This window comes from Gymnoscopelus microlampas, assembly GCF_963454915.1.
Source record: "Gymnoscopelus microlampas genome assembly, chromosome: 1".
Taxonomy (NCBI): domain Eukaryota; kingdom Metazoa; phylum Chordata; class Actinopteri; order Myctophiformes; family Myctophidae; genus Gymnoscopelus; species Gymnoscopelus microlampas.
In genome coordinates this window covers 23,535,008-23,551,648 of record NC_139962.1, presented here as the reverse complement: position 1 = coordinate 23,551,648, position 16,641 = coordinate 23,535,008, and the positions used below count along the sequence as shown (strand labels likewise).

Genomic DNA, 16,641 nt, shown 5'->3' with positions numbered 1-16,641 from the left:
CCCCCAGCCTCCCCCCACACTTCACACTCCGTCCGTTTTGGGTCAAAGTGACGATTCCACCCGAAAACACTAATTTCAGGATTGTCTGCAACGTCGGACCTGCTTGTAAATACATTTCACTCTACTCATAACTCATATCAGGAGTAGTTGAATATCTGACCTGTTTTCCTAGTTCTTTCTTTCTATCTCTTTTCTTCTTCCTTTTCCTGAAAACCACAAATGATGGAGCTTGTATGAAAAATAATTGCACCCACTTCTTTACACCTGTGTAAAGCTGTGATGTGACAATAAAGTTGAACACTAATGACCACTCTGTCTTGTCTCTCTCAGGCTGGACCGTGTGTGGATGTTGCAGTCTTATGGCTCTGGTTCAATGGAGGGACCCCCAGGGGTCCTTAAGGGGGTTCAGGGGGGGGTCCCAAGCTAAATGGATGGTTAGGAAGCAAATGGACCATTACAAGTCTGTAACTCTGAGAGTGTACAAATGCTTTTGTACACTCTCAGAGTTAAAGACAAGAATCGAATCGAACCGGTGGTCCTCCCGAAAATGTAAACCAGCGTCTTATTTCCCCTCCTACTCCCCTCCAGGTCTCTGGAGTTGTTCTTCGCCAGCAGTCAGAACAACAAGCTCCTGTACGGCGAGCCGCCCAAGTCGCCGCGCGCCAGCCGCAAGTTCTCCTCCCCTCCGCCTCTCTCCATCGGCATGACCTCCTCGCCGCACCGCCGACGCAAGCTGTCCCTCAACATCCCCATCATCACCGGCGGCAAGGCGCTGGACCTGGCCGCGCTCAGCTGCTCGCCCAACGGCTATGCAGGCATGTAGGGCTGCAACTAGCGATTTTCTCACTATTTTTACTTCTTTTTACTTTTTGCCATACTCAAAAACATGCTCAAAATAGGTATTATATATATATATATATATGATTATTAATCAATTATTTGATTAAATAATAGATTAAATCAATTAGTTATTAACTGTTGTACCCCTACAGGCATGCACTCTGCCATGTCCCCCTTCAGTAAGACCACCCTGGACATCAACAAGCTGTACGTGTCCAATTTGGCCGGCAAGACGGCCGACGACGGTACGGAGTCCAAGGCCGAAGGCAAGGCCGAAGAGTCGGCCCTCAGCAAACAAGGTCAGGACCGCAGCATGATAGACCAACATTTAAGCTAGATTTATGTTTAGTTGTGACACTCACATACAACGAAGAATACATTTGCACCTTAATGTCTAATGTCAGGAAAACCCCAAAACTTGACCCAAATGCAGGTAGACTCAAGACTCCAACTTGAAATGAAAACAAATATATATGTCACATTAATATGATTGGAAAACCAGTCAGATGCACTCGTTTTCACTGACAGAGGCGCGCCGGCTGACGGGGACTTGAGCCACAAGAGTCGCCATGCCGAGCGTTGCAAAGTCCCCTTCAGCCGACTCAGCGCTGTCCGAGTTATGTCCCGATAGGGACAGAATCGTAAGTCATAGTCCCCCCTATTCTCGGTACCTCAGAGACGTCATCTCTTTTTTTGACGGGGGGGGGGGCCCGGGGCGCCCGCCCGGCCCGCCCGGCCCGCCACGGGGGAGCGCGGGAGGTGAACTCAAAGAAAACGAGAACTCCTTTTTCAATCTGACAGGTATTCAATCATACTGGAACATATACACACACACGCACACGCACACGCACACGCACACGCACACGCACACGCACACGCACACGCACACGCACACACACACACACACACACACATACACATACACATACACATACACATACTGTACACATACACACGCACTCACATATACACACTCACACACACAGGGAACTAACTAGACACAGGTGAAACTCAAAGACAATCAACACAGGAAACTCTCGCACCTTACTAAAAAATAAAATACCATAAAGACAAAAAAGGCAAAATAAGACACAGAAATGCAGATCCTGATAGTACAATACCATGTAGGCTACTGTATGTACCTGCTGCTATGTGCATGCACCTTATGTCTACCCTCATGTACTGTACCAGCTGGATTATGCGTATATATGTATACGTATATTATGTGTATATATGTAGATATCTTTATTTTTCTCCTTGCTCTCCCTACCCCCTCTCTTTTCTTTTCTCTTTATGAAAATAACAAAAATGATGGAGTTTGCACAAAAAAATATTTTAACCCGGGTCTCCTACGCAAGTGCTGACATTTTTGCCACAGAGCTAACCTGCCTGCTTGCTCAGGGGAGGAATAGAATTTTGACCTTCAGGTTAAAATTTGTGTCCAACCGACCGACACAAGATCAAAATGTCTCAATAGAGGAGCAGGGCGGCCAAATACAACCACCCCAGTTATATTATATTATATACGTTATATTGTATTAACATACTCTACCATATAGATTGGACAAAATAACATTTTACTTACAAAAAATAAGTTAAATAGTATCCCTCTAAGAAGCTGTGTAATTGTTTTGATGTCATTGTCCAGACATGTCGGTGAGAGAAGAGTTCCATGAAGATCCCAGTCAGAATGATGACACCGAGGCAGACATGTCTCCTCCCAAGTCCCCGAGCACACCCAAGAATGTCAAGTCCAAAAACTCTGGTACAGCCATGTTTTTATTTATTTATGGATTTATTATGGATTCACGCAGCAGGTCCTAACTGGGTTTCCATAGAGCAGTGGATCCCCAAGTGGTCCGTGGGTTCCAGGGGGTGAAAAAATTAGTTAATGATAGCATCAAAAGCGATTTAACCACTTTAAATCTACAGTATATAGCTATTTAAAATAGCCGATCTACAAGCTCTGAACGCGTTATGATGCGACGCGTTGAGAGCTTGTAGATCTGCCATTTCCCCAAAATCTAAAATGTATATTTTTTATAACATCAGCTTTTATTTGTGCGTGAATATATAATTTATAACCATCCTTTTAGTTGCATGTCATAATGTGTAGACTAAACTTTTCATACGAGGGCTTTTATAGCATGTTAAAAATACTTTAGCGCGAATCTGATTCGGAATGGCCAAAATGCTATGGAGAGCCGAGCCGATTAGAGCTCTGGTTTTAGGGGTCCCGGACCCCCTGTTGAACATGGGGGGACATAAAGCACTTACGTAGTCCTGGCCAGTCATTGGCCAGACCAATTGGCCCTACCTGGTGAACCTTTCATCAGCTCAACATGAATTTTACACCGTTAAAATACTCCAAGTAAAAATCCTGCATTCAATTTATTTTAAAACAAAAGTATTGGCATCAAAATAACAAATATAAAAGTACTCATAGGGTGCTCCTGGGTTCGATTCCCGCCGGGGACACTGTGGGCGTTGGGGGCGTGTCCTCTCCTCCGCGTCATCAGTGCCCATACCCTAGGAGGGGGTGGCAAAAGGGCCTATTCTGTGTGGAGTTTGCATGTTCTCCCCGTGTCCCCTAGGGTAGGTACCCTCACAAAAACATGCGGTAGTCCTGGTCTCTATACTGCCTCCCCCTGGTCAGACGGGGCGCCTGATGGAGGGGAAAGGAACTGGTTGGAATAACGTGTTCCTTCCCCGCGCTACGACCTACTGGGGAAACTCCCCTCTGTCAGGTGATAAGAAGCGGCTTACTAGCTCCTCATGCATTGAAGGAGGCATGAGCCCAAGCCTAGGCTCTCCCTAGGCTTGCAGAGGGAGAGTAGCACCCAGGATTACATAGGCAATTGGTCTATAAGATGTGGAGAGAACACTTCATCCCCAGTATGTTCTCAGTAGTGGTAATTAGGTACATTTACTGTACTGCACTGTGCAATTTTGAGGTACAAGTATTTTACTTTATACTTACTGTATACTCCACTACATTTGAGAGGCACTTTTTTTTCCACTCTACTACGTTTATTTGACAGCTTTAGTTACTTACTTTGCAGATTTTGATTATTAATAATTAATCAAATGAATCCATTCAATCCAAGATGTTCTAAATGTTTTGAAAATAGCTGAAGTATAAAATAGGGTTTCAAGTGCATGGTTGATGATCAATACTTATAATTCAATAACATGATGTATATGATTCTGAAATGGGCATTCTATATAATGAGTAGTTAAACTTTTTACCAAGATTTTGAATGCAGGCCTTTTACTTGTAAGAATGTATTTTTACCTTCTGGCATTGATACTTAAGTCCAAAATCTGAGTAGGCCTACTTCTTCCACCACAGTGTGTTCTCTTCTCACAATGCTGGATACCAGGGATGCCAGCGCCTCGTGTGTGTAGGCGTAAGTAGAGTAAAAGTACCTCCGAATTGTACCTCAGTGCAGTACTTGTACCTAATTACTTTCCAGCACTGCTCTGCTCACAATGCAGGATAGCAGGGATGCCAGAGCCTGGTGTGTGTAGGCGGAAGGAACCCTTGTACCTTAGCAACCATGTGCGTGTTCCTCCATCCGCCCCCGGATGAACGGATTAACACTGGAAGAAACAGAGAGAGAGAGAGAGGGAGAGAGATGGAGGGATAGAGAGAGAGAGAGAGAGAGAGAGAGAGAGAGAGAGAGAGAGAGAGAGAGAGAGAGGAGGAAAGGCAGAGAGAGAGAGAGAGATAGAAAGAGATGGGGGAGGGACAGAGAGAGAGAGGGAGAGAGAGGGGGGCAGAGAGAGGGGGAGGGAGAGAGAGAGAGAGAGAGAGAGAGAGAGAGAGAGAGAGAGAGAGAGAGAGAGAGAGAGAGAGAGAGAGAGAGAGAGAGAGAGACTGAGAGAGAGAGAGATTTATTTTATTTTATTTCAAAAAGTCCTTTATTATGCACTACCGGGTAATACAGACCATAACCAGGACCTCAACTACATGCCTGTCTTACGTATATGCAAACACCAAAAGACAAATAAAGGAATACACAGAAACACAACCAGCCTCAAAACCTAGATCAGAAAGAGTTCATCATCATCCTGAGAGAGAGAGAGAGAGGGGGGGGGGGGGGGGGGGAGGGAGGGAGGGAAGGAGGGAGGGAGGGGGAGTCACAGTAGAACACACGCAGTCGGTCCCTGCTGCTGTTGTTGTTGCGTGACAAAGAATACTTTATTACACCAGAGGGAGATTTGTATAGCAGTTGTACAGGCACTGACGTACACATGTAGGCTACGCCGTAATACAATAGGATAATGGCGGGTGGAAATCTTGTTTGTCCAAAACGGTTACTTTTCAGGAAATGAAAAAGAAAAAAAAGAACCTGTGTTGTTCCAATGGATCCAATTTATTTATTTTATATTATTTAGTCACGAGCTCTTCTTAATACTTTTCATTGGTTCAATAACGCTGTGTTACTGCGTAAATGAATGTGATTTGTTTTTGACCAACATAAGCGCTATCTCTTCCCGTCCGACTGTCCGTCCAGCTGCATAGAGGAGCCCAGTTAACGCCATAACAGGAGGGGGTCACATTCAAAAAAACTTTTTTTGGAGAAAGCTATCAACACGTTGCGATACAACACACTTAGCTTGAAGATCTGTTATTTTTAAGGGGTTGGGTAGCAAAAAGAATACTGTATAGTAACTTGTAATGTAACTAATTGATCTTGATACCAAGTAACAAGTAGTGTAATGTTCCTTGAGGAGGTTCCAGCGGGTCACCAGCTAAATCATTGAACATTGAAACACATAAAAGCTTGAGGGCTTATTTCCATGGGGGGTGACTGGGAGACATTCATCTGATTGCCGTGGACCCATTTGTTCCCAGATTTATATTTTATAAGATATTTCTTTTCCTTTGTTTTTGCCTCTGGGAGCACCACCTCCTTTTTAGTGTAGAAACAGTTGTCGGTTTGGCCCCTGCACTTTCTTTATCCACTGGGTGCTTCTGTGTTTATTCCTACTAAGGACAACACTACATGTTTAGGGCAGCGGTGCTGCTGAGAGATTAGTTGTGGCCTAACTGAAAGGTCAGAGGTGTTATGTGCTAGCGCAGTGGTTCTCAAACGTTTTAATTTCAGAGTTACAGACATGTAAGGGTCCATTTGGAACCTCCCTCAAGGTTCCCTGCATGGACCTCACTTTGAGAACCACTGATCTAGCTTGATAAAAACCTAATACACAATGTAGGAGCAAGTGTTGCCTGCCCTGGTTCTCTGCTTCCCTCTACTGGTTGAAGTTAAGAAAGACGAGACTTAATTCTCCACATAAATTGAAAAGCAAGTCATTTATTGTTTAGAATTTCATAATACTTTAACACTTTACTGTGTTTGTGTGGACTAACACAACAACTATAACATGGCCTTAACAACTATACTGGCGGGCTATAAATAGTGCATTTTTAGGAAGGGCCATATAAAATCTTCCCTCGTACCACAACTGTCCCCCGGGCCGGACCTTAGAAATGTCATGAGCCCCATCACCATAGACGCCCGGCCAAGCCGGATGCACTGTGGTGGGTTTGAACTCCTAGAGTAGACTCCATGGTGGTGGGCAGGTACTTGACCCCTGCACCACCCGAGCATCATCCCCATACTGTTAATGTTCCCTCCCTCCAGAGTTCTCCCTGTTCTCCTTCAACAACGGCATGGTGGTGTCGTCCTGTCGGGAGCTGGACAACAACCGCATGGTGGTGTCCTCGTGTCGGGAGCTGGACAACAACCGCAGCGCCCTGTCTGCCGCCTCGGCCTTCGCCATCGCCACCGCCGGTGCCAACGAGGGAACGCCCACCAAGGAGAAGTACCGACGCATGTCCCTAGCGGGCACAGGTCAGTGACACAGGGTGGTGCTGGTCAGTCATATGGGCATTTATCTATCAGACGCTCTTATCCAGAGCAACTTACAGAGTGTGAGATCAAAGCAGAGTAACCATGATCTCAAGTCAGGGGCAGTGGTGGAAAAAGTACTCAAATATTTTACTCAAGTACCAACTAGTAACTAGTAACTAAAGCTGTCAAATAATTGTAGTGGAGTAAAAGTACAATATTGGCCTCCGAGATGTAGTGGAGTAGAAGTAAACGTATTGAAAATGGGAAATACTCCAGTAAAGTAAAAAAAATCCTCAAAAGTGCACTTACTGTAAGTACAGTACTTAAGTAAATGTAGTTACTTTACACCACTGGTCAGGGGTGGATTGCCACACAGGGCTACTGGGCCCAGGTCCAGGGACCCAGGAGCTCAGGGGGGGCCAATAACAGATCCCCCTTCAAGTCCTACTGAAAAGAAATGGAATGAATAGCCTCAACATTCACTAAGAGGGGCATGCAAAAGCAAGTGCAAAACATCATTGGAAGCTCTAAGATCCTGTTGAAATGCATGTGTGTTAATATGGTGTTGGCATTCTGTGCAGCCTATGCACGTGTGCTGTAGATCCTCTTGCAGTTGAAGAGATATTTATTGTGGTGTTGACTGCAAGTCAGTGTACTTGGGGGGGGGGGGGGGGCTTTTACAACTCTATCCCCAGGGGGCCATTGTCTCATAATGCGCCTATGACTCTAGTCAATAAACAACAAGGTAAATAGTCATATAAGTAGAGTGCAGAGGGAACAATGCAGTGCCTCAGAGAAACTAGGATAATGCATATCAAACTGGGAGTGATGAAATGGGTCTTGAAATTAAAAAAAACTTGACAATCACTGTTCTATTGTCCCCAGGTTTCCCCACAGACCAGAGGAATGGGGATAAGGAGTTTGTCATAAGGAGGGCTGCCACCAACAGGGTGCTCAACGTACTGCGACACTGGGTGTCCAAACACTCACAGGTATGGAGGGAAACCACACAACTATCATCAGTCAATTTATCTTTCTCTATTTTTCTTCTCAGGCTCTGCATCTCTCTTTGCTTGTTCACTGTGGATGAGAGAGAGAGAGAGAGAGAGAGAGAGAGAGAGAGAGAGAGAGAGAGAGAGAGAGAGAGAGAGAGAGAGAGAGAGAGAGAGAGATGTTGGGGATATGTTTTATAACTGCTTCTGGTCAGACTGAATTAAATACATGCATTTTCATTTGGGAAATGTAGACTGTAATGTTTGATATTTAGGTTTGATAATTATAACAATTTTATTAACCCAGGAGTTAAGGAATCTCTCTCTTCCTCCTGACCGCTGATGACCGCTGATGTTGTGTTGTGTGTGTGTGTGTGTGTGTGTGTGTGTGTGTGTGTGTGTGTGTGTGTTCTCTGTCAGGACTTTGAGATGAACACGGAGCTGAAGATGAGAGTGATTAGTTTCCTGGAGGAAGTCATGCATGACCCTGAACTCTTAACCCAGGAGAGGAAAGCAGCTGCCAACATCATCAGGTTCACACATTGATACTCTTTCAAATCCTAGCAGATTCTTCACACAGGACACACATTGTCAAACATTCAAGATTACAGTGATTTAAATAGGCTAAATGAAAATTCACACAGTTTTTAAATTGGGGTTAACCAGGATTGCAACAAATCACAAAGCACTACTTCATTGGTATCTAACTTACCAGTCAGCGTTAGCCAGGATAACACTATTAACAAAGACGGATGTAATATTAATTTACTTGCCACTTTGCTCGCTGCTTGCACGGACCATAGCGGCAAATGTTTTATGTATATGTCACAAGTATGATTGGAGAACCAGTCAGCGGGGTAGCGCGGGAGGTGAACTCGAAGAAAACAAGCATTTCTTTATCAATCTGACTGTTTTTTCAATCATGCTGTAACATATACACGTTAAATAGCTCTATATTCTGATAGTACTCATTGCTATAGAGTGTTTGTTCAGTAACAGGCTCCCCCCTGCTATTTACTAAAAAGAAAATCCATTTTCTGGTCGGGATACCTATCTATCTATATATACAATTTGAATCCTGCGCCATGTCGGTTGTCAGTATGTACGTTGTAACGTTGTATGTAGCCAGTGTGACGTCATATGACATCACGGTCGTGACATCACGATGAGACACGCCATTGTGACGTAATCTCACGACAGCATGACATCACATCCTACCTATAAATAGGTAGGATGCACCAGTTCGACGGCTTCCATCCTCAACACAACCCACGCCGACGACCCTTTACACAAATAAACTGCTAACTTCATCTCCTGCGATTTCAACTATCTTTTCACATTGTACACCACTGCACACTCCCCACAGGTCTGCCATACCAGGTCTGAGTAATCACAAAGTGGGTTTTGGTCATTGGAGAGGTGATGCACGTCACCTCTTTCTGAAGTGGGTACTTTCAAAGCCTGCCGTGGATTTAGGAGAGCACAAAACTCTCTCTCACACTGTGAGGTGCCTGTAAGGTGGCACTGCAAAGTGAACGACGCGTCTGCAAGTGAACGACAATCTAGTTTTATACAATCAGGAGAGAGAACTTGCACAGAATACAGATACAAGCCTTCTTATCACCTGACAGGGTGGAGTTTCCCTGGTTGGACGTAGCATGTGGAAGGAACACGTTATTCCAACCAGTTCCTCTCCCCTCCATCAGGCGCCCCGGCTGACCAGGGGGAGGCAGTGGGTACTCTTTCCTGATTGGCTAAAATTCTTCAGCCCACCTGAAAATGTATTTTGTGTTTACAAAAGAGCTGGAGAGACAGGGAGGCCTCGGTTACTGAACAAACACTCTATAGCAATGATTACTATCAGAACATAGTGCTTTAACCTTTTAACAAAACATGTTTTGTTTTAACCATAAAACATCACTTACCCTACCTTTAAACATTAGATGTTCTCATGTGTTTGGTATGTGTGCTGGTGCAGGACGTTGACCCAGGAGGATCCAGGAGACAGTCAGATCAGTCTGGAAGACGTCACACAGATGGTAATACCTCCACTGGTGACAGCTGTGGCCTGGAGGCATTATGTTTTCAGGTTGTCCTTCTGTCTGTCCATCTGTCCGCTCATCTGTCTGTCTGTCTGTCCCGTCCGTCCATCAGTATGGCTGTACGTCTGTACATACTGTATGTCTGTCCCATTCGCATGAACGTGGTAACTCAGGAACGCCTTGAGATATAATTTCTTAAAATTGGACTCAAACTAATTATATGTTGGTGGTCAAATGTCAGAGTTGAAGTTCACTTTGACCTCATAAAATGTTTATGCCTCTAGAAATTAAAATTTAGTCTACAAGGATAAAATGATGAAGTGAAGGTTTTGGTCACATCACTGTGATTTCATTTCATTTCATGCATGTTAATATGGTCATAACTTACATTTTACCTAAAACTACACCTTTTATTAAATTCCTTCAAAGTCTTTACTACATAACATACATCTTGTATGAGACGACGTCAACTGGTTGGTGGAGGCATACATTCTACTTTATCCTACTACAGAAGAGAACACATCCACCTCAGCTGCTGTGATCTTTATCACTGGTTACCTGAAGGTTTTATAAACAATTTTAAACATAAATCCTATGGTGGTTGTATACCTCCGCCAACGAGGAGGTATACAGTCCAAACCATATGAAGATTCACCTCTTCTGATTCCACCTCACCCCTAGCGGTCCTCTCTCCTTTCTTGTCACCATTTTTTGATCGATGCTAGTTTACTATGCCGATAGATTTTGGTCACTTGTTCTCATGTTTTTGTTATGTTGATTGTGTTCCCTTGAACACAAATGCTAAGAATGTTATTTAGATAGTATATTGTTTAGACAGATGCTACGTCCATTGTTAACCTGATACTCTAGTTTTTTTTCGCACTACAATGTTCTCTCTGCGCTCTATTTTTGTGACTATTTACCTTGTTAATTGACTAGAGTTTATGCTTACTCAGCTTATTATTCCATCTCCCACTTGTAAGTCGCTCTGGATAAGAGTGACTTGCTAAATGCCTCACTGTGTGTGTGTGTGTGTGTGTGTGTGTGTGTGTGTGTGTGTGTGTGTGTGTGTGTGTGTGTGTGTGTGTGTGTGTGTGTGTGTGTGTGTGTGTGTGTGTGTGTGTGTGTGTGTGTGTGTGTGTGTGTGTGTGTGTGTGTGTGTGTGTGTGTGTGTGTGTGTGTGTGTGTGTGTGTGTGTGTGTGCGTGCGCGTGTGTGCGCGCGCGCGTGTGCGTGTGTGTGTGCGCGCGCCCATTATGCTGTATAAGCATTCTACTGTGAAGCCGAGCATGTTTAGCCTGTGTAATGATGATTCTGTGTTCTCTAACATTTCAGCTAACACCCCTGATGTCATTGTTGTTAATGAAAACCATAGAGAGGTGTTCATTCTCGAGGTCGGCTGTACTTTTGATTACAGCTTACAGAGGAAGCCTTCCTAACCAAAGTGCTAAAATATCATCTGCTAGAGCAGACCATCTCTCAGCTAGGCTACAGATGTAAACCTTTGGTTTTTATCTTTGGAAGCCTAGGGCACGTGCACAAGTTGGTTGTGAGGGGCCTTCAAATGGCCGGCCTCTCCAAAAGGAGGGCTAAACAAGTACTGCTCAATATCAGCTATTATAGGAAGCCGCTCAATTTGGAGGAGGCGTTGTTTCCTTTACCCATGATTGTTGTCCGCTGTGTTCGACAAGTACATCTTTTGTTTTGTATGTAACAATGCTCTGCCTTACATGCACTTTGTAACTGGCTGTTTCCCCATTATCTGACTGCGCTGGCAGTGTTTATGTCCTTTGTACATCTTGTACTTCTGTTTATGTGGACATAAATCAATATTTCAAATGTGTGTGTGTGTGTGTGTGTGTGTGTGTGTGTGTGTGTGTTAGGCCATGGAGGGTAGTAAGACGGAGCCATTTGAGAACCACTCGGCCTTGGAGATCGCTGAGCAGCTCACACTGCTGGACCACCTGGTCTTCAAAGTTATTCCATACGAGTGAGTGCACACGCACGCACGCACGCACGCACGCACGCACGCACACACACACACAGGCATGAATGCAAACTTTTTGGTGTTTGTTTATTTGTGTTTAATTGAACCCCATCTTCACCAGGGAGTTCTTTGGTCAAGGCTGGATGAAGAACGACAAGAATGAGAGAACTCCTTTCATCATGAAAACTACTAAACATTTCAATGATGTACGTCTGCATTCTACTACTGCTGAATGACTGACTGATGGACAGACGGACGGACGGACCGACGGACCGACGGACCGACGGACGGACCGACGGACGGACTGACGGACGGAGCGACTGACTGACTGATACATTACATAAATAGATAAACAAAGACAGACAGACAGACAGACAGACAGACAGACAGACAGACATACATAGATACATAGATACATAGATACATAGATACATAGATACCTTGAAAAAACATTCCCTGCCATAATGTGTTTATTTTTTCCTTCTTTTGTACCAACATTAACATGTTTTCCCGTGCCTGTGTTTAGATCAGTAACCTGATCGCCACAGAGATCCTGCGTTGTGACGAGGTGAACATGAGGGTGACGGTGATGGAGAAGTGGGTGGCGGTGGCGGACATCTGCCGCTGTCTCCACAACTACAACGCCGTGCTGGAGATCACCTCCTCGCTCAACAGGAGCTCCATCTTCCGTCTGAAGAAGACCTGGCTCAAAGTCTCCAAGCAGGTACCGCCAGCAGCAGCAGCATCCATCAATGTGACTGTCTTCCCTCTTCTGAAAACTACAAATGATGGAGCTTTGTAGCGAAAAAAGAATTTCACCCACCTGTTTACACCTGTAACACCTGTGGACATGAGTCCATCCATCCATCTGTCCGTCCGTCCATCCATCTGTACATCAGTCCATTCGTCTGTCTGTCTGTCTGTCCATCCGTCCGTCCGTCCATCTTCATCCGCTAATCCGGTCTAATCCAATCTATGTTAAAGTGAGTATAAGACACGAGTCAGTGTAATGTGTAACTTGAGCTCACGCTGTGCATCTTTTCTTTGCTTTTCTTTCTGATCTCTTGTTAAACAATCTGGTCGCTTACAGTGTGTTTTTTTATCCCCTTTGTTCAGACCAAGACGTTGATTGACAAGTTACAAAAGCTTGTGTCATCTGATGGAAGATTCAAGAACCTGAGGGAGGCTTTGAAGAAGTAAGTAATCACTATTTAAAGCTAGTCATCTCTAGCGCTCCCTGGTGGAGCCCTCAGTAATATGCTGTACAGTTTGTATCAAAGGAAGATTTTTTGTATTCCTTACATCTCATATACAGTACAGTACTGGTACAAAAGAGTGACATTCTTTGGTTTCATATTTTGGACCCCATGCTGAACCTGGTTCAATTCTGATTGGGACACAGAAGTCCATGATTGTCATGCTGAAAAAAACAATGCCTCCCCTTTTCAAGTCACTTTTTTTCTTTTGTTTTAATGCCCCAAATGTCATAATCTTAAAACAAATGTGTTAACCACATGAATCCTAGCATCCCTCTTCTGGGCATGCCATAATTAGCAAATATTTAGCAAAAATAGGCGAACATTTGGCAAACGACAAGCTCACAATGCGTCATGTTGACGCATTGCTTTGCTATTTGCGCGATTTGACATGCAACAAAGGTTTGAAGTGGTTCAAGGCCCCGTTTTAATGCAAGATTGTTAAAAAACAACTTTTTATATCTTAAACAAAAACTCTGGAATACATCTCATAAGCCTGATTTATATTTCGTTGTATGACGTAGCTCACAACGTACAAGCTCACAACGCATTGCGATGCTTTGTGAGCTTGTACATTGGCTATTTTCAGAGAGCGACACAGTTGTACGACAGAGTACAAACTTCAACTTCATGTTCGTCTGAGCCTCATTGTGTTCCTGTATCGTGTTGCCCAGCTGTGACCCTCCATGTGTCCCCTACCTGGGAATGTACCTGACTGACCTGGCCTTCATCGAGGAGGGGACGCCCAACTACACAGAGGACAGCCTGGTCAACTTCTCCAAGATGAGAATGGTAAAGACCAAGTACAGTGGGCCTACTCATTCAAATATACTTCATTACTGTCCACTACTGTCTAAAACCCACTGCAGAGGAAGGCTATAGACCTCTGAAGGTCAGTCAGCATGTCGATCACTTTCAACGGTATATGAACTTCTATCTACAAGTTTGTGGTTTTTTTTAATGTCATTTTCATCTCATTCATCTCCAGATATCCCACATCATCAGAGAGATACGCCAGTTTCAGCAAACAGCTTACAAGATTGACGTTCAGGCCAAGGTGAGTCTTTTTTTAATGAACAGTTTCTTTGCATTTTTGCACAGTTTATGAAAGCTACACGTGTCCACTATGCTGAGGAGTCCTTTTGGCTGCCATGTCCTTTTTTGTCGCTTAATGGAAATATATTTTTGTGATATACTTTTTTTGATTTGATCCATTTTGCCGCTTTTATTGGTGATACTGTGTGCTTCATGATTTTTTACCACAATACTCGCTGCTACGCTGCATAGTGTGGCGTATGCCTGTTGCGACCGCAGCTCACAGCAAACCTAAAACGTATTTATTATTTTTATTCTTTATCTGCTTTTTCATATTCTATCTGCTCTGATTAATGTTGTGCCTTTTTTGTTTTCCTTTTTATTTCTGATTTTCTCACAACTGTGCCTACAACTGTCCTGGGGAATGAGGGTGGGGGGAGGGTGGGATAGGGGTATGTGGTATTGTACTGTTTGTCTTTGATATTGTCTATTTGATATGTATATGTGCAGTATGCTTGCCCTTGGGCCTTGCACTTAAAAACCAATAAAAAGATCTTGAAAAGAATAGTATGCTATTCTAGTGGTTTCCACACTTTTTAGCTAAAAGAGAAATGTGATGTGTCCCTCCCTGGGACCCGAACTGGTGAAAATAGCTGATTGGGAAACACTGTTCTATATCCATTTAACCACTTAAACTCTATGCACGTTGATGTATAGACAGTAACATCTGTCTGTGTGTGTCTCTCTCTGTCCAGGCGGCACAGTATTTGCTGGACAACAGTTACGTACTGGACGAGGAGAGTCTTTACGAAGCTTCTCTGAGAATCGAACCCAAATCCTCATCGTGAAGAAGAGGACTAGTCACTCTCTCTCTTTCCTACAACCTAGTGTACATATACTACACAGTAAAATCCTATGTGTCCCTTTAACTCTGAGAGCGTACACATGTAAGCAAATGGACCCATAAGGGTCTATTTGGTTAAATCTTTACGCTCTCAAGGGTTACAAATGGATAATGTAACACTGAGGTTGTCACTGTGTATATATATATCATAGTGTATATAAAGTATTCTTTGTATTAGTCCCATGTATTAGGTTGTACCCTTCCAGTATGTACTTTACCCAACTGATTCGTTGTGTATAATCGTTGCTAGAGGTTAAGTAGAAGAAAGCCCAAAGAGGTTTTTTATTTATAGAGTTACAGAGTATTTATATGTTATTTATTGTCTTTTAAAAGGTCATCGTGTACGATGAAAGTTATTTTCAACCACAGATTAAACAGAGTATAAATTACTTATTTATTCATATACAGAAGAGTGTAGTTTTACGGTAGGTAGGGGACTTAAGAGTCACACAAGTGCACATGCTGAGCATCGTCCCAGGGTCCCACGGTCACATTCAACACTGGCGGATACTTTATACTTTGTCGGTCGACACTTTTTGCTATACACAAACGAGACGCCATATTGTTTTCTCTAGGATGGCTGGGGAGGACTCATCTTGTGATTGGCTGAGACGGGGGAGGGAGCGCACGCTTTCCTTCATGTGATAAACGATTCCGTTCACCACAGCTCGCCAACTCGGACGGCGCGCTCAACGACACGCATGGCCATCGACCGCTCGCCACCTGTACTCACAAGCCTCAAACCCACACTGTCGGCACGCTTGCCTTGTTGAGGTAACAAAAACAAGCGCTCCTGTCCCCCAACCATCCTAGGGAAAACAATACAGCAAACAAGACGGGGTGTAGGCCTAATAACATGGTGGTTTCCATGTGGACCTTGGACGTTATGTGGCTAGTATATTACGTCAGTTATCTATGATGACAGTACTTCATCATCTCCAAATTTAGGCAAAGTTTCAGTCCAATAGGCTCTATGCACAGCAGCCATTTTGGAGAAAAATTGGGCCTCTTCTTACTTCCTTCACAGGTGTTACCAATGATGCTAATGAAGGCTCTGTTCCATTCTGGTCAAACAGAGTCAGGGTGCTGATATTGTGCATGTTGGTCCACTAGAAATACTAGTGGGTCTCAAAGTGTGGTCCAGGGACCCTCATGGTTCCTTGAGAGGGTGTAACTCTGAGAGTGTACAAATGGAACCAAATGGACCCTCCCGGGTCCATTTGGTTCCATTTGTACACTCTCAGAGTTATGGGGGTCCTTGAAATTAAAAAGTTTGAGAACCACTGTGCTACACTAAATGGAACAGAGCCTTCATTAGTGTCATTGGTAACACCTGTGAAGGAAGCAAGGAAGGGGCCCAATTTCTGTCCAATATGGCTGCTGTGCATAGAGCCTATCGAACCTCTATTGACTTCCAATAATAATAATAATGTTGTCCCCACTCCTTTGGGGTACTTTTTTTTGTCACTGTACATTTGTACATACATGAAATCTGTCCCCCAACCAGCTATTATAGGATAGTATATTAACATAGTATCCATCGTAACTAACTAACTATACATTTTTAGTTCTACTAAGGAGCCACACCGTAAAAAATGTTGTGCGACGAAATATAAATTATCCTTAAGATGTTATAGTCACGGTAATTCTGCAGACAGCTGTATGGAGGCAGCCATTGTATAGGCCTATGACGTGACATCGCTGCAGCACTACTACTACTACAAA

General features: G+C 43.8%; 1 protein-coding gene across 1 annotated transcript in view; it reads left to right on the top strand.

The window, feature by feature from the left end:
• LOC311059507 (ras-specific guanine nucleotide-releasing factor 1-like) overlaps positions 1-14,860 on the top strand; it is a gene marked incomplete at both ends in the record, with an annotated part of 41,757 nt that extends 26,897 nt beyond the window's left edge. Inside the window, 14 exons of the mRNA XM_084077513.1 lie at positions 589-815; positions 993-1,139; positions 2,489-2,605; positions 6,492-6,701; positions 7,587-7,693; positions 8,114-8,226; positions 9,672-9,732; positions 11,618-11,724; positions 11,843-11,927; positions 12,248-12,445; positions 12,838-12,917; positions 13,652-13,769; positions 13,966-14,034; positions 14,768-14,860. Of these exons, the coding sequence (XP_083933639.1) occupies positions 589-815; positions 993-1,139; positions 2,489-2,605; positions 6,492-6,701; positions 7,587-7,693; positions 8,114-8,226; positions 9,672-9,732; positions 11,618-11,724; positions 11,843-11,927; positions 12,248-12,445; positions 12,838-12,917; positions 13,652-13,769; positions 13,966-14,034; positions 14,768-14,860 (1,732 nt within the window). The remainder of the gene's footprint in view (positions 1-588; positions 816-992; positions 1,140-2,488; positions 2,606-6,491; positions 6,702-7,586; positions 7,694-8,113; positions 8,227-9,671; positions 9,733-11,617; positions 11,725-11,842; positions 11,928-12,247; positions 12,446-12,837; positions 12,918-13,651; positions 13,770-13,965; positions 14,035-14,767) is intronic.
• Between the last annotated feature and the right edge of the window lie 1,781 nt (positions 14,861-16,641).